Source organism: Passer domesticus, chromosome 1 (assembly GCF_036417665.1).
Source record: "Passer domesticus isolate bPasDom1 chromosome 1, bPasDom1.hap1, whole genome shotgun sequence".
Taxonomy (NCBI): Eukaryota; Metazoa; Chordata; class Aves; order Passeriformes; family Passeridae; genus Passer; species Passer domesticus.
Window position 1 is genome coordinate 45,028,680 of NC_087474.1, and position 27,925 is coordinate 45,056,604.

Here is a 27,925-nt window from a genome sequence, read left to right on the forward strand (position 1 = left end):
AGCTGCGGGTGATTTAGGAGGGCCCTGGGCATCTTGCTTTGCAGTGAAAAGCTGGGATGCTTCCCAGCAGTCAGGCAGAGAATATCTCCTAGCACAGTCTGCAGATTTGTTTTCCCATTGGCATAAGCAGATCAATTGCTGTGTCGCTGGCCCTGTGGAGACCTGGGAGCCCAGCACCTGTGAATGGGTGTGAGCAGCTCAAAGGCCAGCAGTGCTCTTTGGAAGCATAGTGCACTGTGAAGTTAGTGTTGCACCACTGCTGGAACTACAATTGGTTTAACTTTGGGGCTGTACACACCTGGGGACTTTACTGAGTCCTGCTGATGGTGGGGCACCAGGACACTTTTTATGCAACAGAGGTAATCTCAGGGCTGACAAGTGGAGAATTTCTGATTAAAATGAAAGTTCCTCTGAGTCTGTTTTGTCTCTGGGTGATGATGACAATGCCATTTCCACTGGGAATGAGCAGAGGCATCCTTTACTACTTTCTCCTGGGAGAGTACCAAAGGAAACACCTGCCTGCAGCAGAGAGGATTGAGAGGCAGGTCCCGGTGGAAGAAGGAAAGCTAGAAGGATCACGGCACTTGGAGTAGTGGGTGTGTACAGATTGCAAGCTTATCTCACTGCAAGAAACCAAGCAAATAAATATTGGCTTGGAATATGGCTCTTCAAGATTACAGCAGTATGTGCTTCTCCTCCCTTCCTCTTGGGAGCTCAGCTGGGTTTGCAAGCTAAGGAAAAATCTACCAAAAGGAAAGAAGAAGCAAAGAATTGAGGCAGAGGAGCAATCAGTGTTTCAGCCAAGATACAGTAGAAGTGGGACTGAAAGAAATAAGGAGCCTCGTTCATGTGGCATGGGAGTTATCATAATCTCTGATGTCACTGTAAGGTACTTAAAATGTCACTGACGTGAGTTTGATGGCATTTTCGTCCTTCACTGGCAGTGTGTACATGAAGGTCTGCAGCAAGGTCGGGGGTCAAGAATGTGGCATGACGAAGGGAACAGAAAACTTGTGTTTACCAGCTCTGTGGTTCTCTGGGCAGGGAGTACCTGCCCATCTTTGTACAGACAACCCAGTCACTCTGTGATGAATAGAACCAATCTGCCAGGTTTTCCAGGTACTCTGTCTCACCTGGGCCTCCAAATCTCCTTGAAATCACCTCTTCATCAAGACTTACTTGCTCAGTTACTACAGCTCAGTAGTGGATAAACAGCATAGCAAAGCATGCAATGTGTGTAATTTAGAGTTGATGTAGGAATTACTTGCTTAAGGTGAGCCATGGGAAGGTGGGTGCATTCAAGTTCCAGAGAAATTCTAAAGTAAAACCAGGAGAACTGAGCATCACGTTGTATATGAGAGGGTGAAGGGTTTTCTTAGCAGACAGTCTTTGAAATACCTGTGTGCAAGTGGAGGGCTTGGTTCTCCTGGGTTCTCAACCTGGGTGGGTTGGAGACACAGCAGCTGCACCCGTACAGGGTCCTCCCTGTCAGAGTGTCAAGCAGATTTCTGAAGGGGAGGACCCTTGTGACGGTTCTGCCAAGAGGCATCAGGATCTACTGTGTGCATGTGTGGACAGATGGGAATGATGTTACCAGAGGTGCAAAGTCTCTGGGGGGAGTGGTTCTTCTGAGTTCATCTGGGGGTTCTTCGGCATAAATCCAGCCTCCTGTAAATAGGGGGCAAAACCCAGTTACAGCTGATGGAGAAGAGTCAATCTGATTGTGGAAATGTGGAAGGAGTAGGACAGACTTGCTGTTTCTGGATTAGCCAGATAAGCAGATCCACACCACCAGAATCATCTTGCCCCTGTATTCCTCTTACCTGGGACCAAATTGGCATGGCAAAGAAATCTCACCACTGAAGCACTGTCACATTTGGCCACTCAAAATGAAGTGACAATATTAGTAAGCCCAGCCAGGAGCACATATAGGAAAGCTTGGCTGTGTGTTGCTGAGAAGGGAGGCGCTGCTGAAAAGAATAGGGATGCTGTTGGAAGAGCTGTGGTCTTGGTCTGTAGATTGATGTTGTCTGAAATGTGGAAATAAGTCTTAGTCCCAGAAAATGCTGCTGTTCAGCATGGCTTGTGTTGAATTTTTTAGTGAGTGGGATACAGTAAGTAACTAAACTCCTTCTGGTGAGTGTGAAATAGCAACACTTGGAGGAAAAAATGTCTCCAGGGGCTTTGAGTCTGGTGGTAGATGGAAATGCACTTGTTGAATTTTGAGGGTGGGACTGACATTTGAGCACTGGGTTTGCTTTCATTCCTCACAGCCCTTGAGGTCTGCGTCCAACCTGTTGGATCATGTGAGCCTAGGCTGTTCCTGGTGAGAGCCCTCCGGGTCTGCAGTGCTGAGATGGAGTGTGGCAAGTGCCGGGAAGTGGCTTTACAGGGCATGTTTTCGGTCCCAGCTCTGTTCCAAAGGTCCCTTTGTTCAGACTCTCAGCTGCAGCGCGGGCGGTTGCTTGCTGCATGATGTGAAAGGGAACAGAGATGTCTTTGTTGTCCAGGGACGGCTGCCCTGCCGGCAGAAATTGAACAGAAATCAGCAATTTCCATCCCTTTCCCTTCCCAAATCTGGCTGCCTGTGCACTCAGGCAGAAATTTAGTGGTGCTGTGCGTGTGTGATTTGTCATCCTGGTAGTAAAAGAGAAACCTGTCATTTCTTCTTAATAACATTGTCTAAGGTTGAAAATCATCATTTCAGGGGGAATGTCTGCTGGGATTGGTGCTTGCATAAACACTTGTTAGAATCTGCAAAGTTACTGAGCCCAGGAATCAGGGATCTTGCTGAACTGTGGCTACTTAGGATCCCTCTGCTTCACGCTGAGGACAGAAGCTTTTGCTAAAAGCCACTCCATGCCAGGAAAATTACCCAGAACTGCTGACTAGTGTCAGTGGCATGTGGGGCTGGAGTGATGCTGCTGACATTTTAACCCCAGCAGCAAGCACAGTCAGCACTGTTTCGGGAAGTAGCCGTCGGAGCTGGCGTGGGGCAGGGCGTGGAGCCCGTTCTGCAGCAGGATGGGGTTGGAGGTGGCCCCGGCTGCGCTGCCTTCCGTCAGCTGCCTTCGCACACGTGCTGCCGAGCTCAGCGACCGGCTGCCCTCAGCAGCAGGTTTTTCCTTGCTTAGCCTAAGCCAAAAGATCAGGATCATTGTGACAGCAGGGAGTGAATGGGGGAAAAAAAGTGGAAAGGAAAAATCAATACAAATCACTTTTTCCACCCCACCCCCCCCCCCCCGGCTCAGGCCAGGTGTGCTGAGTGTCAGAGATGAAGGCTCAAGTATGTTGGTTAAAATACTTCAGAATATTATATCTGGAAAGAGCAAAGACTTATTTAGAGAGTAATTTCACTTGCTACTGAGATTTAATAGGCTTTCAAGTAAGATTTAGCAGATACATGTAAGAACATAAACTAGATTCAGATGTGCCATAATGCCATTTTTCAATTGTCAACCTTGGCACAGGATATGTATGAGTATTTATAGCCTGTCTGGCTATTACGTAGTAATTTAGCACATTACAGTTTTACAGAAAACATTGTCAATGTATTTTAAAAGCCCTTTCATTCCATTACTTTATTTTCCATTTTTTAGGGGCCTAAATATTGAAAGAAGTTAATCAGGGGGTGAAATGGAGCATGGACTGAAAGGAAGGTGGAAGGGTGGTTGGGAAGGTTGAAGGGTGGGAGGTGGAGGAAGGTTTTGTTACAGATGTTAGGGCCTTGACAGCTCCTGCAGGATCTGTCCTGTTGGGAAGCCAGAGGGGCAGTGCCTGTGTTGTGAAGCGTAATGGGATAGACAGGAGATGGCAGAGGCAATTTCAGCCCTCCACAGGGTTTGCCTTAGCCTACTTAATAGTGGCTTATGCCTGCCAGCATCTTTACTGGGCGCTGTGCCTGCACTCAGCTGCTGTGCCTTCTGCCTCCTGCTTCTCCTTGCTGCTCATCCACAGTCAGTGTCACCCGGCTGCTTTGTGGAAAGGAGGAAATCGGAGCATGCTGGTGAGATTTTCTGGAGCAGCCACTCATTGGCACAGAGAAGGGGAAAATGCAGCACTTGCAGTGCAATAAATACGCTGGCTCTGTGGAAAGCCTGGTGGGTGTCGTGGAAAATTGGCAGGTTTTCTGCTCTCGAAACTTTGCTGTACTCAGGAGGGAATTTTGAGTCGTTAGCTCTTGTGTCAGATCATTGCACAGAAATTCAGGCTGCCGCTGAATGCGTGCATTCCTGGGAGAGCACATCCATTTGAAAAGCCAGTTTTTTCTTATCTTTGCCTTGACCTTTTCTTTTTTTTTTAATCCTTTTTCTAATGCCTGTACGATTTATCTTTCTTTAAATGTTTCTTTCAATAAATGAGATAAACCTGCTCAGTTCAAAAAGAACCAGAAAGTTTTGCTCACTTGGTGCCAGCCTGAGTGCTGGGGTGGGCCTGCAGCCAAGTGAGCATTTCAGTTTGTGCAGGATTTGGACAAAACAAAGTAACTAATTATTCTTTGCAGCCTTCTCTCCAGGTTTGTGTCGGTGTGGACTCTGGCTCTGAGTGCAGTGGGGCTTGGCGCAGCACTAGGACGGCTTTCACCGTGCTGGTTGAATGCACGCGGGCAGCTGCAGCACAGAGAGCCAGGTCTGCTCTGCAAAAACCTGGGAAAAGCAAGTGTCTGCTTTCCAGCAGCCATGTGTGTGTTACTGCAAAGGACTCCTGAGTGGTTTTATCCCTGTAGTGTGAAAACTGACTGCCAGGGCTATTGGCTGCAGGAAGAAATTGTTGCTCACCCTGGCAGTGCAAGCCTGGTGCTGCCAGAATTGAGTTACTTTTCAGTGCTGTTGTAAGCACAATGTACTTCTTCCTAACTTTCTCCAGACTTTTTCAATTACTCTGGAGCTTGCAGTGCCCCGAAATAAGTGAAATTTTGTTTACCATCCTTAGCATAACTCCAGCAAGACAATGCTGTTCCTTTTCCTGGGACAGTAGGAATGAGGTGTGACTCACAGTCCCTTGACCAGGGATTTTAAGAGCCAGGATTAATAGGTCTGGGTAGTGGTGCAAGATGAAGTCACATCAGAGTCACTGCAGACCAGAGACAGGGACACATAATACGTTTTTCCTTCACGCTGCCCCTTATTCTTTTATTTGCTTAAACAGAGGTTAGAGTTTCTCAGTTAGAGGTAGTTGAAGGGTGGTGCTGCTTTAAAAACAGCCTGTCACAATCACAGGACAATGCCTGAAGTAAGTGAAACTGGCTTGATATCCCATTTGCCTGTTAAGTGTCCTGTAGGTGTCAGTTAGGCCAGCTCTGTTTTGTTGGGGAATCATTAGGGCCTTCAGCAGGCACAACTGGGGTCTGAAATGGATGATTTAAAGGAGGTAAGTGAAGAGCTGTGTTTTCTTCACATCAGTTGAGACCAACAAGCTTATCTTATACAATAAGTGCGAGAAACTATTGTCTATGAAGAGCTCTGAGCACCACTTACTGATACTCACTGCTTTTGTGAGGTCCTTAAGCAGGTTTATATGTATATAAAGGTTGTAAGGAAGGATGGGAGAAGGAAGGAGATGTCACTGTACCTGGACAGAACTGTTCTTGTGCAGTTTATTTTTTTGCAAAAGTCTTTCACTGTGGAGGTTTGATGACTGTCATGATCCCTGTTAACAGCATCTCTCAGGGCAGGTGACAGTGATGTCACCTACGTCTTGTGGCTTCAGTGAACCACATGGTCCTAAGCTGTTCAGCCACCATGATGAGCTAAATTATGTTGTCACCCAACCAGTGTTCCCTCTTAGGTCCCACTTGTGACCTCTCTTCTCTCCCCCAGGTACCTGCGTGAAGTGCAGCAAGGGCGTGTATGGAGCAAACCAAGCTTGCCAAGCCATGGGCAACCTCTACCATGACAGCTGCTTCACCTGTGGAGCCTGCAGTGAGTATCCCTGGCCTGGTCTGATGCTGCTCCAGGCCCTGCATCAAACTCTTCAGGCTTAACACTTTTCTGGTGTAAAGGGGGAAGAAAAGAAAGCAGTTATTAAACTATCTCCCAGCTGGAGTCTGCTGCAGCTGTATGACTTGGTGGTGGTGGTGCTTGCTGTTTGTTTTTGAACGGATTGTTGCAAGGCATGTAGAAAAGATATTTTGGGTTGTGCCAGGCGTCTGCCTTCTGGTATGGGGGATGGTTGTTTTCATTCCTCTGTCTCTGTGTTATAGCCACATTTTCTTACAAGATTATTTTTTCAAAGTGGCAGTGAATATGCCTTAGCTGGCATGTTTTTTGTCTCAGCAGACTTTACTTTTCAGATGGAGCTGCTGCAGGGCAAATCCAGTGGCAGTGTTTTCACTGTGTACGTTATCTTTTACTTGCTAAAATCATTTTGTACCTCTGAAATTCTTCCAGTTAAAGCATGTAAGTGCATGGATTCCCAGGTTACACATCTTGCTTGCTCTTTCTCCAGGGAAATGAAGCCATGCCCTGAGATAAGGGGCATGTCTCTGCCAGCTTGGTTTATGGTTTTTGCAGGGAGGGAACTGGTTACTGTGCAAAGGTATCAGACTGGGAGCAGCAATGATGAGCCTTGTGCAATCTACCCGAGAAGCCAAGTTAATAGTTCAGCTGGCCCTGCTGAGCTCCCTGTGGGTCACTTTGTCAGACCCACATCTGGAGTTTGCTGGGGTGTACAGCAGTGTATGGATCCTCCTAAGCAGCTTTTTGAGGAGGTCTGTGATGGAGCTGGAATGAAGAACTGGCTGCTTGGTTTTAAACCGTGGCTGTGTTTGTAAGACAGTGGTTTTTCTGTTTTGTTGTGTTTAACTCCAGCAGTAGTAGTGTATTTTTAGAAGTGTAGCTGTATATGTGGTGGCAGAAAAAATAATAATCTTCTGCTGCTTTTGTATGTATGAATTTGGTTTTCCCAGATGAGACTGAGGTTTTTTCCTCCTGAGTTGTATTTAGAGTTATAAACTCATCAGAACTGCATGTGTTTTATTTGGAGCTGTAAAGTTGGAATAAATATAGAAAGATGTGTATACTTTTTAATAATAGCTGAGCCTTGAACTATGCCCATTTCCCAGCTGTCCTACACCAGCTGCCCTGCCTCACCTATGTTTTTAGTAGAGTATTTCACCATCATCTGACTGAAAATAGGAAAACTGAAAAGAGAAAGTGGTTTTTGCGTATAGTGGCAGTTTCCTAGAGGCTCAGAAGTCAGCTTCTCACTTTTCTGTCCTTTCTTGTAAATTGTTTGGAAATTAATTTATCTTCTCCCGTGGAGAGGATTACTGCAGCCAAGGCTTTGCTTCAGTCACCTCTCACCCTCTAGGGCCAGGCAATCTCTGAACTGCCCTTGCACCCAAAGCTCTTGTTAAAAATAATCCAGCAGCAGGTTTGAGCTGTCTTAAATTTCTAAAATTACTGCCATGCAACTGGTGCTTTATAAAGAAACACTTTCGCTCCTCCTTTTAAAATTAATTTTGCAATCTTTATTTGGAGACCAGTGCTAGAAAAGTAGTTGTGGTTGCAGAGGTATCTGTGGTTACGTCTGTTTGTTTGTCTGTGTTTGGTTAAAAATTAACTTAATCCCATTTCTAATGAGGTGGGTTGGTGAGGGTTGAAAGAATAGCTATTTGCTGCTTATTTTAAAAGTCAACCCTTTCCAAACGTTTCCAGAGCAAGATGAAAAGGTGTGGATGTCAGGTGAGACTTAGAAAGATGGAAAGAAGCCAAGTTTAGCAAAGTGAAGCCCATTTTCTCTCTTACCCAGGCTGTAACTGAGAAATGTGCTGAGTAGATGTGCTGGGGCAAACGGTTTCAAACTGAAAGTAAAATTAAAAAAACAAGGCTAGTGAAAATTATGGGGAGGTGGGGAAAGAAAGGGGTGTGAGAGCAATAATGACATTTCCCTCAGTAGAAAAGACTGTATTTCAAAACAAGATAGAAAAGGGGAATGCAAGTCATGGGCATATAAGTGAGAGCCTAATTCAGCTTGTTATATTTAGGAGCGTACTCATGAAAGATAAAGTCCTTACCATTGTGGCAGTGGCCATACTAAAATGGAAACTGGAGGCAGTGGCAGCTGGCAGGATGTCATGGATGGATGGATGGAGGGGAAGGTGTGTGGTGGCATGGGATTCCCAGCACTCCAAAAAGAGTGGTGCCAGAGGCAGGCCCCCACAGTAGTGGGTGTCTTCCCTCATGTGCACAGACCTCTACAAGCATCAAGGTTTGCAAGAAACCCCCCAGTGCAGGGGGTGGTTTCCTGCACTGCCCCTGCGGTCTGCGGGGCCTTGGTGCACCAGGTGCTTGCTCCGGGCTCTGTGGCCTGACCTGCACTGGGCTGACTTTCTGCTCCATCAAACCTCTGCACTGTGACTGCCTGGGGAGCTACAGGACGTCCTGCCCTGCACTCAGGGAGGAAACCTACTCAGGGAGGAGAATCCTGCCTTTTGAAGCCCAAAGTAATCTCCCAGCCCCACAGAGCATCAGTTGCTGTGGGGATAAAGGACACACGCTCTGTTGTTCATTCAGAGAGGACACATGTCCCTCTGCAGACTTTCTGTCACCTCTATCACTGCAGGAAATGTGATGAGGCCATTTTTGTCTGCCAGGAAAATAAATACTTATTTGGTGTTGTCTTTCTAGCTGCAAAGCACATCTTGAGCAGCCTGTGTGGAAACTCTGGTTTCTAGCTGAAAAGTAAGTAGTGCTTTTAAGGTCAAGTGGAGTTCATCTTGGACACCATCCAGTACAAACCTGACTTTGAGAAGTCAAGGTTGCTCCTGATTTCAATCCTAAAATTTCTTCTCTGGTGGAACACTGAATATCCCCCACTCCAATAAATAAAATACAGAAAATTACCTATTAAGGTAAAGCATATTGTCCTCCAGATATTTATAACCACTGTCCCGCTGTTTTCCTTTGAGCAAGATTTCTAATTTTGCTCCTAGCTGGATTTGTATCCAAATGTGCATTGGTTTCCCTGACACAGAAAATCAGGAGGGTCTAAGAAGCAAGGGGTTATGGAGGGGAGTGATACTCATGGTGCCAAATTTCCTTCACCCTCTGCTTCCCAATACACATATGTTCAGAGATAAATGATAGAGCAGTTTGTTGAACAAGGCTACGCATACACTACAGGGTTCAGTTGGCAGGAAAAAAATGTACTGTCTTATCTGAGCCAGTGGCATGTAATGCAGAAAATTTGGCTTAGAGGTCAAAACAACAGATTTAGAATTATTACTTTGGCATAAATGTCTCGTTTATCTTCTTGTTTGTTACAGGGCAGAGGCACAAACAAGGCAGTCTTTTGCAGAGAGGGAGAGGAAAAAAACTTCAGGCTCTTTCTGCAGGATTAGTAATAAATGATATTTGCTTTACAGGAGGGCCACAAAAGTAGGTTAAAAAAAAAAGGCCTCCAAACGCCTTGAGCTGTTTCATGCAAGGTGTCTGTTTCCGCCTTGGGGTTTGGGGTTTTTTTTGCAGCTTGTTGGACAAAAAGTTGTAGCTATCAAATGGTTTGTTACACATTAACCATTTAAATTAAATCACTAATTTATTCCTCCTCAGATGTGTAAAAAAATATGTGTATCTCCAGATGTGGATATTTACAATCTAGGTAGTAAAGAGACCTTACAAATTATATACTTTTAGCTAGAGTGTATCACTGTAACCTTCTCTGTTAAGTTTTAGTGTTTTCTCTTGGATTCAGCCAGGCTTATATCCAGATGCCACAGGCTGCCTGGAAAACAGACCTTTGTGCCCTGCTAGCAGTGTAGTACAGAGCATAAGAGTCTTGCACTTGAGCCACTTGGTCCTCAAGAGGAAATCTGAATGCTAAAAAAGTGCAAAGGAAATGTTGGAGATGGCTGAGAAGGAAATCAGTAGGCGAGGAAGGAAGTCAGAAAGAAAGAACTGATTGCAAGGTGATTTGAAGGAGTGTTTGATGTTGAACTACAACCCGAGGGCCAAGTGAGGACCAGATTTTGGCTCCTTACTGCAAAGAGTTGGAAACATTGCATGTTTGCTAGATTACAGAATTCAGTCTTTGACATGTCAACATCACTGCATTACTTTATTTTTCTTTCCTATTTTTGCAAGCTCAGATTAATGTTGATGTCAGTGCAGGGGTTAACAGGCTGCTGTTCCAGTGACAGACTTTGAAATCACACAAGCTGGCTGCCTCTTGCCAGCCTCTGGGTATATATATCTTATATTTAATATTTCACAACATAGTTGTGTTTAGAGGTATCAAAGGTCATTTACTAAACTAGGTAGATAAGCTGTAAAAGCAGTGTTTTCTGCAAGCATAACCCTCTGCTTGGGCTAATTAGTCTTGCTGCAATGATTATGAAGCATGGCTACTTAGAGCAATGTAGCTCTTGGTGTCTTTGGGCTAATTATGTTGGTATGTAACTCCTAGAAAAAGAAGGCCGTGGTTTTTATTGGCACAGTTAAATAACTTTACAAGCAGAAAGTCACCTTTTTCTGCCCATGTGACTTAATCCCAGACAGCAGGATAGTCAGCCTTGCCAAGTGAATTTCTCCATGGCCACATGTATATGTATGGTTATCTTGAGATGTGGAAACTGCCATCTCTTCTAGTGGAGGCAGAACTTAGTGCCTATAATTGGATAAAAACCCACCACACCAATCAACTTGCTTGAGAAATGTGCCCATCTTCAGAGTGGAGAGTGCAAAGCACTGCAGTAACACATCCTCAGCATCCCTTCAGTAAAATTATCATGCCAGAGTCTGCCTAGTAAACGATACAATTTTTTAGCAAAAATCATGTCAAAAGAGATTCAGGTGTGCTTGGATTTACAGTTTAGGGGACAGGCAATTCATCAGTACATTTTTCTGCTTCATTCCAAATGGCTGTTATGTTCTTGCTGAATTTTTGTCTTCAGTCTCACCTCACTGGTGAAAAATCCTGTTGTTTGTCACAAGAAGTGCTTGCTATAGATGAGAAAAGCCAGGGCAGCTTTTACAGTAAGGTGGCAGTACTTGTTCCTCTCCTGGCCAGATTTCAGGGCAGTAGTGATATGAAGCCTGAGCTGAAGGGGCTTTGGCATGGATCAGGTGTCCTCAGTAGAAATCCTTGATGGAAAGGTGCAGATGTTCAGCAACAAGGGGATGGATGCAGTCAGGGATTTACTAGTATAATAGTGGTTTCAGTCAATTGCATGTGTTTTAGTGCTGGCTGAAAGTCTGAAATCATTAGGACAATGTGAGGAGAAAAAAAAGGTTGAAATCTTTCATGGAATAAATTGCCAGTCCTTCTAGTCTTTCTGTTTTATAATGTCATCTTCAAAGTACTGTTTTCTGTAAAAAACAGGCATAGGATTAATTTGTGCTGTAAAGATTTTAGTGGGTTTCTTACAACATTTTAATGATACTGTGACTAATTTTCTGAGTAGTGTCTCAGTAAGTAATGAGGCCCTTTCCATAACCAGAGAAATTTAAAAATTACTCTCTCATGTCATTTCAACGTACAGTTAATTCGAGGTCACAGAGATTGCCTCCCCCGCCTTCCTCCTTTGAGGCTCTGTGCTCTGTGTGTTCCGATGAGTCACTGGCTGACCGGGTGGGAGGCCAGCTCTTGACACCACCTGGTTTTGGTGCATTTTGGGGAGCTGGGCAGCTGTCTCCAGAGTGATGCAGAGTAGCTGAGCACTGGGATGAAAACAACTTCCAGAGCAGGGACTATCTGGATCAAAAGCAATGCTTTGTCCCAGGGCGACCGTATTTTACCTCTGAATTTTGACGCTTCTAGGGGTTTTCCCTAAAATGAAGAACTCATTAATATCTTCTTGCAGTGGTTTGCCTGATGGCAAAGGAGAGATGTTGCTCAGTTGTGTGGTGTGCTGTGGTTTTGCAATGTTTCTGGTTGGGGATCCATTTCTGCCCTCACCTGTGGTTGTGTTGCCCTTAGAGACAGCTGACCTTTCTTACGTGCGCATGCTTTTGGCTTTCAGGCATCAGATCATTTCCTGAGAGTTTTGAGGAATAAAGCAACACTTTTTTAACAGCAAAAAACTGCCGAGTCTCTTGCTTGAGTTTGTTTGGTTTTTTTTCCTACTGCCTCAAATGTATGGTGAGTGCACAGAGCATACAAGTGGTATAGTTGAGAGAGACTGAACATCTTATGTGGTAATGGAGTTACTGTGTCACAGCACAGTTTGTTCTTGCAGATATCCTATCCTCCTGCCCATGGTTTCAGCAAGAGTTGGGTCTGTCCTGGGATATCTGCCATTTGCCTGATTTGGAGGATGTACAGCCAGTGAAGTGACCCTTTCATGCAGGCTCAGTTCTAGAGCAGATTGGAAATATTGACATTTCTGTGTCAGCTCAGTGCTGCATCCAGCTTTAATGGTGGCCAGGAGAAATGGGACAGATGACAGAAATTAAGCAGAGCTGTCTGATGCCTGACCTTGTCTGCTGCACGTGTTAGGACACCATACTGCCTGTCAGCAGAGTGTCCATGGAGGGCACCCATAACACACGTGCTAGCTGAATTTAACATGCCATCAGTAATCACATATCCAAATTTATTTTACAGCTGTGGTACTTGAAAAAGCACTGGTTTTTGTAATGGCAGAGGCCCAAGGCTGTCGGTGTGGAAGGGACCCAGGAGAAGCTGCCAGTCAGGAGTGATTTTTGCCCATCTGCTGTGCAGATACCACAGGGAGCTCCGTGGTGCCTAGATAAGGGATAAGTGGAGCCCGCACACTGCCTCTCCAGCAATGCAGCAATCCTGGTTGTGTATCTCCATAAAGCCTTGTTCCAGACATGGCCCTGTTCCATTGTATGCATTGACAAGCTATCTCTTGTCTTTGAACATGGATTTGTTACCCCATTGTTTTTAATAAATAATGGAAAAGCAACTTCAAAAGACAGTTATGTCCAAATCCCCAGCAAGCAAATGATGCATCTCCCAGGATCCTCCGTGCCAGGGACATTTCAAGTCCCTGGTTAAACTGTCTCTGCATGATCTTCAAAAGGAGAGAGCCATCATTTGAGAAAACAGTGGACAAAAGCACTGGCATCCTGGGAGTGCAGCCTGATAGTATGCCTATTATCAGCTGCTAAGCAAAGCTGTGTTTATTTTAGCACAAAGGCACTAGTGACTAAACTTGAAATATTTTGAAATTGGTACTGAAGTGACCTCGAGGTCATCCTGAAGGTCCTACAGCTAAACAGAATAGACAGACATGTGAGGGATGAGCAGTACATAAAAGCTCAGGGCTCAAACTTCCTGTCAGAGATGAAGAAGATGCCTTGTAAGAACAAGTGAAGGCAGTAAGGTTGAAATGCCAAAGAATTTTAATTGTCCGAATCTTTTCAGGTGTGAGATTAGCTAAATTCACAGTGAGCTGAAAGTGAAATACAGTCAGGAGCCAGCAGCATAAGACATGTAGTAAAACAATTGATCTGAAAGCAGCAAGCCACGCATTAAATATTCCTGGGTTTGTCAAAGGATATTTCATCATGATACATGTTGAAAGTAGGCAGTTATCAATATGTGATTCCTTATATGCCATTTAACTTCTCAATCCGTCCTTTTGGTGAAAATAAAACAGCATCTCCCTGCCCAAATGAAACCTGTGCCAGCCTCTGCAGGCACAGTCAGAAGCATGGCTTTTGAGAGGGACTGGTTTAGTTGAAGGCACTATGCCATGGCAGGGAGCTCAGTGCAGGGACAGAAGTCACTGCCACCCTGCTCTGCGCTGTGGGGCAGTCCCAGTGCTGTTCCTTTTACTGGTGTGGCTGCAGCAGGAACGTGCATTTCCCAGCTCCACCGGGACAGTTCCCAGTGCAGCCTGGGGAAGTGAGCTTTTCCTGCATCTTGCCTTCCCAATTGTATGATGAGAAAGTGCTTCCTCATCTCAAAGAGACACTGGGAGGAGTCTGTCCCAAAAGTGTGCAGGAAGAAGCTGAGAGCAGCAGGGAAGAAATGGGCTGTGTTTGCATGAATCACTCCCACAGTGGCTGCAGGAGCATCTGGTTACTCATGGTTTTTGCAAATTTCCTTTTACGTTTCTGTCAGGAGCTTAAAGAGAGTCATGGTGAACTAAAAATAGTTAAAATGCTTACCTGTTCCCCAACAAAAGTAATTAAATCATCCCTGTCCTGCCTCAAAGTGCTCTTGGTGTCAGCAACTCTTCAGGGACTCACGTAATGCCAACAGCCAAATTATAAATCCTCTACAAAGGGCTTCTCCCTCTGCTGAATGAGTTTACAGCAGAAGCCCAGACACAGCATGCTGGCTGTGGCACCTTCACTGAAGGTCTGTTGCCATCAATCTTAACATGCTAATGTCACCGTGTTAAAAATACTCTGGGTGCAGAATGGCTGGTAAATGCTTTTTTTGTCACCATGGAAGAATGGCATTGTGGCAGCGATCCAAACCTCATCCCTTCTGTTGGAATGTCTGCCGCTCATGCACCAGGCCTTCATCCAAAGAAGTGTTTCTCGTTGCATGCCCCCATGTTTATGTTTTTCCTCACCACTGTCAGCTTGTCTTTAAGGAGATGCATTGCATGCAGGTGGAAAATCACTTGGGCCCCTGCCCGTTGCACTGAACTGGAGCCCTTGCTACCATGTAATTTAAAACCAAAGTTGAATGGTTTTGTTTGTTTTTCATTTTTGGGAGTGCCAAATCCCAGTGTTGCATTTCAATCAGTGGAAGATTTTCAAGAGTACTTGTTGCTGCATTAGGCTTTTTGTTAACTTGCTTAGGACCACCCTTGACAAAGGTGATGCAAATCTCAGGTATCCCCATGCCTCTCCTGTCCCTCCTCAGAAATTGTGACTCTAGAGCTGCTGGTGAGCATGCCAGGCTTACCTGTGGACAGGCAGACACACAGGTGGGGTTATCATGCAAATACACACCCTGGTAGTAAACCCTGGGTTATAAACCACAAAGATTACATGTCCCATATTAGATACTTTCTGTTTTGAACTCTGGGTCCTGTTTCAGTTTCAGCAACCTTGACAACATAGGGCAGATGAGAAAAATCAAAGTGGGACACTTTCAGGATTGTCAGGTTTTCTTCCATGCCCTATCCAATGTCTGCATTGATGCAAGGATGGGCTGGTGCCCTGGGTCATCTCTGACCTTCAGGTTACATGTTTGTCCATTTGCAGAGAATGAGGGACAGTGACTATGATGGGGCCATGTGCTTTTGGCTCCTGCACTGCTCCAGTAAACACAGAGCTGAGCAGTGCCCACAGTTTAACCATTAAGTTCCTGCACATGTAAACCGGGGCTTGTTCCTTGAGAAAACACACTGCCCTGTCCTCCACCTGCCCCACTGGCTGAAACATGGACTGGGCACTAAGGGCTGCTGATGAAATGCTGGTCTGGCTCAATTCACTGGCAAAACTTTGGAGCTTCCCTGGAGCATCTCCATTTTGGTAGGTGCTCCACTGGCACAGTTCCCAGTGCAGCCTGTGGAAGTGAGCTTTTCCTGCATCTTGCCTTCCCAATTGTATGATGAGAAAGTGCTTCCTCACCTCGAAGAGACGCTGGGAGCAGTCCATCCCAAAAGTGTGCAGGTAGAAGCTGAGAGCAGCACAGGGAGAAATTGGCAGCAGGAGCTGTTTCCCAGCCTGAGGGTGCCCTCTGGCGTATGCAGAAGACTGTAACACTTGTTTCTTAAAACCCACTTGTTTCGTGGGTTTACTTGGCTTCCTGCTTTCCCTACAGCCTTGCAGCCAGCGTGGTTCTTCACTGAAGGCTGCCAGGTAGCTGCATACCATAAGGTGACCCCGAGTCCAGTCCCGTGTGATGTTCACATGTTTATACCCAGCAGCTGACAATCACTTTTTAAATTAATACTGGCCACATACAGCATGTCAAGCAGAAGGCTTCTGGACGCCAGTGTCTCAGACCCAGTTTCTTTCCAGCAGTGCCTTGTAGGTGTCCAAAACCAGCCTGCAGCAGGTCCTGCTCCAGCTGTGCCAGGCAGTGCTGTTCCCCCTGCCCTGGGCTCTGTCTCCTGGCACACGCTCGGGGCTCCAGTGCAGAACCATTCCAGTGCCAGGCTTGCATTTCAAACACTGGGCTTCATAGGGAAACCAGGCTGCAAAGAGGTAGGAACAGCTTTTTATAAACAAACAAAACCTAGCCTTTTTTCTTGGGGGAAGTTTAGGAGTGGTGGCAGTGTGAGTAAACATTGCCATGATTACATGGAACTGAAAACAGACGGTGAATGGGAGGCATAATCATGAAAGCTGAAGTAAATACAAATCCTCTCCATATGTAGAGTACTTTCTTGGAAAAACTTTGTCATCTTGTCTTGATTATGACATTTGGATTTTTTTTTAATAGTTTCAAAGCTTTTTGTTGGCAGCTGCAGTAACAAATGTGCTGGTAGGTAGCAGAGAAGCTTGTTGAGTGCTCTGGTGTTGCACTCTGCTGGGGCAGAGTGAGTGCTCGAGTATTGCAGTGCCTTGTCTGGCAGCTGCTGCTTGTAGCAAAACAGTAAGGTCGTGACATTTTGAGGAATTAAGTGTAGGTCATTCTCTGTATGCTCTTTCTTCTTTCCTCCTTGCTCCTTTCCGCGAGTGTTTTCCAGCATGAGTCAGTGCATCCTCCCTCACTCTTCCCAGAGTTACAAAACATGGCAATCTGCCAGGAGGTGGTCCACGCTTGCAAAGCTCCTACCTCCTACCCAAAGGTGGGACTTTTGTCCAGATCCACCAACTGGCATTCTTCAGCAACAACCAGTGGAAGAGAGTTTGGCAGGCTGGAGTCTGGGAAGACCCATGCTGGGCTTAGGTGCTCTTTTCCAGATGTGTGACATCTGTCCTTGGATGTCTTCATTGTTGTTTGCTTCTCAGCAGCAAGGTTTTGATCACATTTTCTCCTTGCTCTCTGCTGATCTTTTTTTTATCTCTGTGGGTTTTTTTCCCTAGGTCGAAAGCTGAGAGGAAAAGCCTTTTATTTTGTCAATGGAAAGGTGTTCTGTGAAGAAGACTTCCTGGTAAGCACCCAGTTGACTCTTGTGATGAGACATCTCAGTGTCACCAGCAGACTCACAGCCTTTCTGCCCATCAGCTTTGCCTGTGTTTCACACACTCCTGGTCCAGCAGGATGCCTGGCCCTTCTGCTCCAGCATTTCCCCAGGGCCAGCCCCAGCCGTGGTGGCTGCCCACAAGTGGTGCTGGAGAGAGTTGAGTGAGAGGCCCTGGTTTTGTGGCACAGACCCCTAGCTGAAGCCGTAACCTGTTGTGATGGCTCCTTCAAAGCATTGTCTCTGTGGCATACTGAGAAGGCAGGAGTGAGATGAAAAGCCACAGAGGAATGAGTGAGTGAATTTCCTATTTCTCTTAATGGATATCTTTCTGTTACCCTCGAGGGATTTTGTGTGAGTGTACCTAAGCGTGAGGCAACCCCACAGTCCTCTCTTTGACTTGTGCAGGTAAAAATCCATACACCCTTCTGCCCCTGAGTCCTGGTAGATTAAGCCTTCCTTGAGACTAGGAAAGGTTGTATTTGCTGACTTATTGGTGAATCCTAGTGATTTCTGTCAGAGAGAGGTAGGGTCATGTTCTTTGTTCTTCTCAGTATATTCTACATAGGATGAAAATAAAAGGATTAAATGCACGTAAAATATTTCATTTTCCAAGTTTGCATTTCCTTCATTCAGACAGATGATGTGCTGTGCCCAAGGTGCATGTCATGGATGTGACAGACAGTTCCCTACCTATAGATCTCAGGAAAAACAGCAAAATAGTTGCTGTGGGCCAGACTTGATTGCTATCCTAACAGGGAACTGGAACAATACCACTGACCTCAGAGAAGCTTCAGCAGAATTATGACCATGTAACCAAAGAAAAATTTGGCTTTCCAGGCCTATATATACAGTTACTGTGACATAAGTATGTGAAAAACACAAGAAGGTTCTTGTCTTGTAGATTCATGTGGTCAAATAAGCATGTAAATAAATCTTATTAGTAACTGCCTTATTTGCATATGCATTTATGGTATTTATTTTTATACTTTGAATTAAAGTTAAATTTTGGACTTGGAAGTTACAGGAACTTGTACTCTTTTTGAACCTGGGCAGTCAGAAACACATCCACACCTTTATATAATGAAAAAAACATTGGGAAGTTTAGTTTTTCTGTCTAAGGAGCACAGAAAAAGGACCAATAACAAACATGCAAATAACACTCCACAGTACACTGTTGTTTATGCTTGAGTGGCCTTGTGAAATTTTAAGTGAATTCTTTTCTGTCCTTGCAGTATTCTGGTTTCCAGCAGTCGGCTGACAGGTGTTTCATTTGTGGTCATTTGATAATGGATATGGTAAGTGATAATTGCTTTAGGAGAAAAAACTCCCACAGCTTTTTACAAGAATGTGTCAAAAGCAAAATGTATTCCTATCCGATGCTGTCTGTTATCATCTGGTAGTTTGTCTAGTGCAAGACTGGTATCAGAAGGAAAATCCACTGAGGCTTTTGTTGATATTTTCAAGGAAGTGAATCTGGCACCCTAGTGTATGTCATACAGAGAGACTGCTCTGCCCGTTTTCAGTGGGTGTTGAAAAGCAGAAACTCCAGGTCTTTCATCCCTTTTTTGGACTTCTCTGGACAGTGTATTTGTAATCCTGTTGATGCTTCCTGCTCAGCAGTCTCGTGGCTCTGCAGTGCTCCCTTGCTGTGAGGCATCAGTGCAGCTCTCTCAGCCTCTCTTTCCTTCAGTCAAGCTGTGGCTTCCCATGTGTCTTCTGGATTAAGTCACTTTCTCATAGTTTTTTATAGATACTGATACTCTGGGGACCAGGTTTGACCCAGGGTGTATGATCCAGACCTCAGCTTAGATTGGTCAAGCAGGATTAGCCTGCAGCAGGTACCATCCATTCCAGGTGTGCATGGGGTGGGGGACACTCAGGGCGTCAGCATTCACTTACAGGAAGTTCAGAGGGAGACTGGTATAGCTGGTGGTGTAAAAGGCAAAGAAATTAGGAATTTCTCATTCACAGCATGCCTCCTAACATTTTCTAATGCTTATCATTAATTATCTTTGTTTGCCTGCTTGCACTGGAAAGCTTTACAATTGGAAGCTGTTTGCTACTCAGAAGTCTGATCCTTCTACTGACGGACCATGGTATTCCAGGTAGTGAATTGCAGCTGTTGAGTTCAACACAGTTTCCATAGTCTGTGCTAATTAGAAGCCAGGCGAGCAAGTACAAAGCCCTTCAATACCTAAGGAATTATGAAAACCTAGCAATAATACTAGTTTCCACTTCTCGTGGAGAATATAAAAGTGTATTTCCTTTGTTTGGCTGGTATATTTTACCTTGTGATCTTGCTAAGTATTCTTTACTTGTTGACTTCAGAAATTATTTTCTTTTGTTTAAATTCTGTCACTTCTATCCTTTGTCGTCCTAAACACCTTGACTGAGTCTCTAAATTGTTTTCGTACCCATGCTAATAATGAATATCTCTAGAGCCAGGTGTTATATATTGATTCCAACTGCCCTTTCCATCCTTGTAAACTGATTTTTCAGATGAGAGAGACACAGCCCTGCTGATGAGTATGCAGCATTATCTGGTGTAAAGCTGCGTGTTTACTATTTTCACCTTTATTGGCTCTTCATGTGCATTTTTCCTTTCTCTTGCTCTGTTGCAGATCCTGCAGGCTCTAGGGAAATCATATCATCCGGGCTGCTTCCGATGCGTCATCTGCAACGAGTGTCTGGATGGCGTGCCATTCACTGTAGACTCTGAAAACAAAATCTACTGTGTCAGAGATTACCACAAGTAAGGGCAACATAAACAGCAGTGATCTTCCAAGCAGCAAGCCTCTAATTTAGCTTTTCAGCTAGTTAGGAGTGCAGATTAGTAAAATAGAAATAGGGTTAGAAATTTTGAGGATGGGGCTAGACCCTAGAAATTCCTCCCCTCTCCTCTTATCCAGCTGTTGACTCTTGTGTAACTCTGATGAAGCCAAATAACCTCTGGGTTTCAGAGGTTCTCTGCCCCTTCTGCAAAGCAGAGAGAGTGAGAAATAGTTCTCCTGAAGTGTTCAGTGATGTACAAAATTAGTCTGCTTTAAGGTAAGCCTGTGAATGCCTGTGGAAATCAACGTGATTTACTTTTTGAGTAGTCAAAGGGCTGAATTTGACTTTTAAATAATCGCCACTGAATCTGCAAAGCAAAACTTTTAGCCAGTTCTAAGTTAAACGACTTATAAATCCACTTTAAAAATATTTCATGTTTAGACAGTAAAATAAAATGGCTGTGCTCTTGACTGGTAGTTATGGTATTAGAGCTGCACACGTTTTGTGTGTCCTTCTGGCTTGCTTTGGTCTTTGCTCCATTTTCTGAGCAGGGAGAGTATTAAGTGTTGCTTAGGCAGCCCTTGGAACTCTTCTGTGTTGTGCCAAGACTAGAGTTGTTACAATCCTGTTGCCAAGATTAGTGCCCTTGTATGCCATCATTATTCAGAAATAATTCATGTTTCCTTGCAATTTAATTTAATTAATTACTGTGTTATAAGGCCTTAAGAAGCTGTGCAGTCGTGGTATTTTCTCAGAAGTTTTCTGCCCAGAGGCTGCCACTTCTTTTAATGTATTTTTCTGGGGACAGTCCTGCTCAGTTCCTCCTCATTTTCTTTTCCAAATCTCTCAGTAGCAGCCAAGAATTTTAAAGGGAAATTTTGTACTTTTTCTGGCACTAAGTGTAAAATATAAGGTCTCTTTTTGCCTGACTGAGCAATAAGTGTGCCAGGCATTACTTAAAATGAATGCTAAAATGAATTTATGATCTCAGGATGCAAAGCTTTCCTGTGGATAAGTAATTTATAGCTGCAGCTTTTCATGTTATTACTGAGAACATACAGACCTCTGTTTTTATGTTGATCCATAACTTGCCTTCAATTTCTCGTTGCTCTTCCAGAGTTTTAGCTCCAAAGTGTGCAGCATGTGGACTTCCCATTCTGCCATCTGAGGTGAGAGCCTTTTATTCCATATCCCCTTGGGGGAGGAGTGTCAGGCCTTGCTCTCTTTCTTACTTGACCATGTGTCAAAACAAATGGTCTTGTGGATAGAGAGAGATGGTGGCTTCCTCTGGAGTGCCATCCTTTGGTCTAAGCTCATGTACTGTTCTTGAGATGTGACCCTCCTTTTGTTCACTGATGAAGCTTATTCCTCCTCAGCCAGGCTGCTTTTTTCATCTCCTGCAGGATTATGCTGCTGCTACTGTTATATTCAGGAGAATTGTCCTTTGTGTCAATAGATGCTGGTGGTATTCATGAATGTCCTCTGTGTGACCACTCTGGGACTAACACATTTTAATACTTGGAGATGAATCTTAGGCAAAACTAATTTACAATGCTGAAAAATGTGATCTATTAAAATTGCCAAGTCATTAATTTGTGATTTCTGATAGATGTTACTGTTAAACAGAGAACATTTTTACACTTCTGGTATCACATTTTAGAGGATATCTGCAGTCAGTCAATGATGAAGCTTTACTGTAAAAATAACTGCAAGTGGCAGGATTTATTTGTGGTCTCCAGCTGCCCAAATGCATTTCCTCAACATTCATTTTGTTGCAGGAAGCAATCTACAGAGTGCATGTGTCTGATCCTGCTGTAATCCTTTGTAATTTCTGCTTTGCTCAAATGCTCACAGGGGTCTGATGAGACCATTCGGGTTGTGTCCATGGACAAGGATTACCATGTGGAATGTTATCACTGCGAGGTAGGTCAGCAGCTTTCTCAGGGAGTGGATGCTTAATAGTCATAACTGCTATTGGTTTTAAGATTGAAATAAATCTCCTGCCTTACAGCAGCAGTAGCTGAGCAATTCAAACCTTGCAGTTGTGAGACCCTTTCTGTCAGTAACTGAGAAGTTTCCAGATTGAGGACAAAAGTTTTTATAGCAATGTGTTTCGGTTCTAATTTCATTTGCTATCCATAAAGTTATGGGCAACAAGTTAATTATTGCTTTTCAAACTTGCCAGTTTATTTGTTAATGCAGGAAACATGGTGCCTTGGTAAGGTCTATTGCTGCCTTCCAGAAGCCTCGAGCTCCAGATCACATCAGTGTATCTGATTTCCAAGTCAGATTGTAGAAAAATGCTAAGGTGGTGACTGATCCTGTGGGGTGTAAGTTACCTTCACTCTCATGGGAAATGAATGTGTCTTTGAGGCTGGAGAAAGGATATGGCTGCACAAGAAAAAATTCCAGGAGATGCCAGCTCTTAAAAACCATTTACTCTGTGCAGGGTTTCTCAGAAAGCCACCATACTTCTGTATTGAGAATTAAAATAAATAGTTTTTTCTCACTGTGCTTATAATGCAGTGGAAAGAGGCCCTGACTCTGCCATCTGATTTCACATCAGTACAACTGTAATGTGAAGAGGTGAATTTACCTGACAGTGTAAGGAGACACAAGCATATTTAAAATACAGAGGGTTGCACCTTACCGCAGGATAAAACTTATTCAATAAAACTGCTTTAAACATATTTGTACAAGGCTGCCCATCAAAATATCTGTGTCAGATGTTTTTCTTCTTGTGGTACATGCTGGACCTATTAGGAGGGAGCTGTTGGCTGGGTGTTGTCTGTCCTTGTCACAAAATCACTTTCCTAGAAGCCAGACCCCGGCTGACGCTGGGAGATGAGCACAAGCTCTAATAAATGGCACGGCCTCTCCTTGCAGGACTGTGGGATGGAACTGAACGACGAAGACGGACATCGCTGCTACCCACTGGATGAACACTTGCTTTGTCACTCCTGTCACCTGAAACACATAGAGAATGGCACAACCCCAGCAGCTGCCTACCAGCACCACTACTAGTCAGCGTGGCCAGCGTTGGAAAGCCGCGACAGAAGAGTTGTTACATGATTCCCCTCTCCCCACCTCCAGCTGATTTCCTGTGCATGTTTTTTGCCAGTCAGCAATGTTCCTGTCAAAGGATATGAGAGATTTTTGCTGGATTCACCAAGTTTGTATGCTTGTGGGTATCAGCTGCATCGCATCTACTAGATCAAGAATGTGGCATGTTACCTAAACAGATCTGTTTACTTTTTACATGACATTTTCTGCCACCTGGAGGTTCCTCTGGGCTCATTTTGGAAGATTCTTCAGTGAAAGCACTGAAGATTTGCTCTCGTGCCTATGAACTCAGATCGTGCCATGCACAATTAAAAAGCCAGAGGCTGGCGTACTTGCCTGCCGGGGACATCCCATCAGTCTACTGTTTCCTGAAAGCACATTTCACCAGGTTCTCTGAAGGACACCAACCTATTAGTACCAGCTTTTTAGACACTCTCTGTTTATATCAATTCTTTAGAAAAACAAAAGAAAGGGGTCTGTGCAAAATGGCACACTCAGACCTTTCAGTTAATTCCCTGAACTCCAGTATCAAGTCTGGCTGTAAGAGTACCAACTCTCCAAGCACAAACCAGGCAATGCTGTCTGGGAACTGGAGGCCAACATCCCATTTCAAACAGAACAAAAAACTGGAACAAGCTAGGCTAAGCTACTGCAATGACTTGGGGCCCAGGCTTGTGTGTCAGCATGACACATAGGGGCCAGTCTGCTGTGTCAGAGTCTGAATAGTGGATCATATTTGGAAAGGAAAGGTCAGGATGCTGAAAGTGTGGACATGGGGCAAATCCACCCTCATTCTTGCTTGCAGAGCTCGCTTGGGAAAAAAGCTCTCCATACACAGACAGTTGCTTGAGTTTTCCAGTTTGTCCTCACAGCTCAGCCCTCAGCCTGGCTATTCCTTTTCATGGTGTTTACCCAGCACAAAGCCATTTCATAGTGGTGCTTATTCAGAGCCTGGGGAGCGAACTTGAGATTGTTATGAAGGCTTTGTCATGCAGGGATTTAGAGCCCAGCTCCACAACCTGAACTCAGATGAGTATGTTGGCATAAACAGATTTGCTCCTATGAATAATAACAGCTTATCTGAGCAAGGGGTCAGAGTGTTTGGCCCTTACTTTCTGTTCTGCTGAGAAAGCAGGAAGGCAAATTGTTTCTTTGCTTGACCCTCCCACTCCCCCGCTCCCTGCTTTATAGTCAAAGAAATCTGTTCCCCTCCTATGTGTTACATGTACGATAAGTGTGCCTGCAGTGCATGTTCTGTACCTACCAAAGCTGTGCAGCCCCTCGTGTACTGGTACTTTTGTTTAAGAAAAAGTTCGTAATTTAAAGCCTCAGATGCAGTTGGGGATCTTAACTACTTTCTTTGTGTGGAAAATTAGTTAAATCCTCATGTATCTATGCTGAAGATGTAAATTTACTTCTGACTGGAAAAGGATGGGATGACATTCTTGAAGATCTTTTCAGTGTGGAAATGACAATAAATTAGCTGAGCCGTGGCACTGGGACTCCCAAAATGTTCCCATGCTGAAAACCCATTACAGTCCAACCAAACCTCTTTTCCAGTAGCACGGATGTAGCTTGAACTTCACTTGATGTAGTCAGACAGCAACGTGTGCCCATCTGGAGCAGCACAGGTGTCAGGTAGCAGCAAGTTGCCTGTCTCTGCCTGTGCCAGTAAGTCATCTTCCCATGGCTGAAATGTAAAACTGCCCCAGCCTCAGGAGCTTGGTGGGCCTGGCATGGAGTTTCATGGTGCCAAGTGACCATCCAGCCCTCTGTCCCATCCAGCTGCAAGTGCCTCTCCCTGTTTCCACTGCTCTTCAGGATGAGAATGACAGCTCACGGCTGGAGGCTGGTCCTGCCTGGAAGCCATCCAGATCTTTGCTGTAGCTTGGCTCTGTGGCACCATTTTTCCTGGGGACGTGAATCCCTTCAGTGAGTGACTGAAAGCTCAAGAGAGGGCACTTTAGCACTGTGAAATATATCTTCTGAGAGTTTTACCTGTGATTTTAGAGGAGGTAAAATTGACCCCAAATATGTGAACCCTCCTGGAGCCTTAAATTTAGCCTCCAAATGCTGGTTAGGAAGGGGATGGGAGCTGACACAAAATGTAAGCAGTGCTGCATCCAAGCAGGATGTATCAAGGGCAACAACAGCCAGGGAGGTCTCATAGTGCTCTCACCCAAGTGCATCCCATCAGCTTGTGTCCTGCAGCACAGCTAGGCTGGAGCAGGGAGGGGGTGTTCAAGGTGTGACTGTGATCTCAGGACTGAGGTGGAAAATAACACCAGCTCACAATCCCTAGTAAATAATGTAAATAGTCCTGGCCAGGTGGTTCTGTGCCTTGGGCTGCTTTTGGCAGTAAAGGCAATGAGATACCAAAGTGGTTTTTTGAAGTGAGCTAGAAACACTTGCCTTGGTCATCTGTTGCTGTCTCTGAAAGACCAGCTGCTGTGTAGTTCATGCTTTTGCTACCTCTTGATTTTTTAGATCAAGCCCTTGTGCACATTTTTGGCTTTTATTTTGTAAAGATCTGAAAACACTAGTGGGACTGGTGTTGTGTTTTTAAACTGCAGTTTAAACTTCTGTCTCACCCTTGCAGCCTTCCCCAAAATCTCAAAATAAGCAGGAAAGAAGGGAATGGAGAGAAGGACAATTTTCCTTCATGGAAAGCCTCAAGGGTGGCAGTTTGTGGCAAGATGTCTTGCAGGAGCCCTCTTTGCATCACCAAGAGAGTTTGGCCTCTGCTCGCACACAGTGTCTTCTTACTCCTGTGAGCCATGCTGTATCCCTCAGCACTGGGGAAATGAAGGCTGCCCTACTTCCAGTTTTAAGGTCCCCTATAAATTATTAAATGCTAACACTCTCCTTTCCTGTATTTACAAAGAGCTGGAAGCGACAGTGTGAAGTTCTTGAAAAAGGAGCCTGTGAGCTTGTGGTTTTGAAGCTAAAGCATCTACTGCACTGCCCTGCACCCCTCTGTGTGCTAACCTGCACTGCTTCTGTCTCTGGGAGTTCGAATTCCTTTAAGCTCAGTATTATTTCTCCCAGGCTGTGAGTGTCTGAATCCCTGTTGATTTTCCCCAGCTTCTCCCCAGCTCTGCAGCTGCCTGACAGTGGGTCTGGCACAGGGGGGAACCTTCTCCTCCCGACCCTCCACCAGGCATCTGTGGAGCTGCAAGCCCCCACTGCCTGCCTTCAGGCAGCTCCCCCAAAGGGAGAACCACAGCTCTGGAGCTGGAGCTGTGAGGCTTTGTGTCCTCTTCAGAAGAATTTCAAAAAACATGTTAAATTCCACCTATCTCCTGGCTGATGCACATTGAGTTTTGCTGTTCACATGAATCTTGTTGCCTTTTAATTTATTAAGAAGCTATGGAAACGTGCTATGAAAAGTTAGTCTTGGTTCCTCCCCCAGCAAGTTCTTCTGCCTGGCTTTAAATTAAGGGATCCTTGGAAGTCCCATTGTGCTGTTAATGAGTAACTCTCATGCAAATAGTTATTCAAGTGAATTCCCTGAAGCCTGCTTTCAGGAATCAGAGCTTAAAAGATTTTTTCGTTCAGATCATGCTGTTAAATTTCTATTGCTTAAAATACAGAAACTCATTTAAATAGGGATTTTTGCATAAGAGCCAGGGGAAAGCCCCAGCTGCAGAAGCAGCAGACATTTTTGTGTAATTTAAAATGTAAGAAGCACCTGTGATCAAAGCATTTTGGGAAACTGCCCTGATGTTAAAACACAGGGAACAGCAGTTTCTAACACTCTGGTAAGGAGCATTTGAAAAGATCTGTGACTCTTCAGTTTCTGAATTTCATTTGAGGGCTTTTAAAACGTATTCCCAGTCTTTCAAGGTTTAAATGCTTTTTTTTAGATCTTTGTACTACCAAGTGAATAGCTGCTTAGTCTCTAAGTGATGGAGTTTCATCAGCAATCAGGTGTGAGGTGGCAGCCCTGAAAGGGGGAAACTGGGCTTCCAAGAGCTGGCATGGGTCTGGTTAGCCATTCCAAAGAAAGGATTATCCTTTTTTTTGGGAAAAAAATCCCATGTGGGCATTGACCACTTGCTATGTCCTGGCTTTTGGGGTGATGTGTGCAGTTGTGTCCATGCACATGATGTGTGGCAGGTGCTGCCCGTGGCACACCTGCCTTTCACACCTCTGTGCCCATGCCAAGTGCTTGTAGGTGCCTTTTAAGCAACTTTCTGTGCATGAATGTAATGCCAAGTTGACCCAGGCTTCATCGCTGGGAAATAGCCCTGGAGTCAGTACCTGCAGGCAGGGAAGGGCTATGACCAGGTACACATCCCTTTCCCCCATCCTGTCTGTGAGTGCCTGTGCCACTGGGAGAAGCTTGGGAAAGGCTTTGCCTCTCTCATCATGGCACAGCGTTTGTGAGATCATTTTTCGTCTCAATTTCTGTGTCCTGCTGCTCGCTGGCTGCAGTGGCTCTGGCTGTCCTCCCTGAAGCTGGCTGGGCAGACGTCTTCCTGTCACGAGCCCAGAGAGAGCTTGGAAGTGCTCACCCACCCTTTTCCTACGGAGGAGCAAAGCTTTCCTGAGCAATAAAAATCCTTACCCTGCTTTCTTCCGGGGCAGCCAGAAGCTGCTGTGGCAATGCATCTGCAACCCACTCAGACACGACAGGAGATGGGAAGAAACTGTCCCACGTGTAAATCCACGGCAAAGAGCCCTGTAAAGGCAGGAATGCCCTGTGGCCCTGGGATGACAGGGCTGCAGCTGCCAGCCCAGCCCTGCTCCCCACGCAGCGGGTCTGCGGAGCACGGCCAGGCTGGGAGCCAAGCTCACACCCCAGGCTCTGCTTTTCTGCAGCCAGAAAGCACATCCAGAGCCTGCCTAACGATACTGAATGGTACTAGTTATTTTATGTTTCCTTCAAAGCTCGGCTCCAGGAGAGAGTATTTTAGGATTTGTGCTGGTGTAACTAACCTTAGCGTCCTGTGAACACAGCCCTCTTTTCTTCTGTGCTGTTAAGTATTTATAAAGAATGGAGGCCGCTAGCAGAACGAAGCCACTGGCCTCTTGTGATTTCAGTGATTAAACACAGTATCTTAAGCAACACTCAGAGTC

General features: G+C 45.0%; 1 protein-coding gene across 2 annotated transcripts in view; it reads left to right on the plus strand.

Moving 5' to 3' along the window:
- LIMD1 (LIM domain containing 1) overlaps positions 1 to 27,916 on the plus strand; it is a 32,776-nt gene extending 4,860 nt beyond the window's left edge. Inside the window, exons 2-8 of one of the 2 annotated variants that reach the window (XM_064417590.1) lie at positions 5,820 to 5,921; positions 16,908 to 16,975; positions 18,241 to 18,303; positions 19,630 to 19,760; positions 20,898 to 20,949; positions 21,635 to 21,703; positions 22,667 to 27,916. In XM_064417590.1, the coding sequence (XP_064273660.1) occupies positions 5,820 to 5,921; positions 16,908 to 16,975; positions 18,241 to 18,303; positions 19,630 to 19,760; positions 20,898 to 20,949; positions 21,635 to 21,703; positions 22,667 to 22,804 (623 nt within the window). In that variant the 3' untranslated portion in view covers positions 22,805 to 27,916. Of the gene's footprint in view, positions 1 to 5,819; positions 5,922 to 16,907; positions 16,976 to 18,240; positions 18,304 to 19,045; positions 19,114 to 19,629; positions 19,761 to 20,897; positions 20,950 to 21,634; positions 21,704 to 22,666 lie in introns of those variants that run through there. The other variant, XR_010361170.1, reaches the window with a different exon arrangement.
- Positions 27,917 to 27,925: the final 9 nt, after the last annotated feature.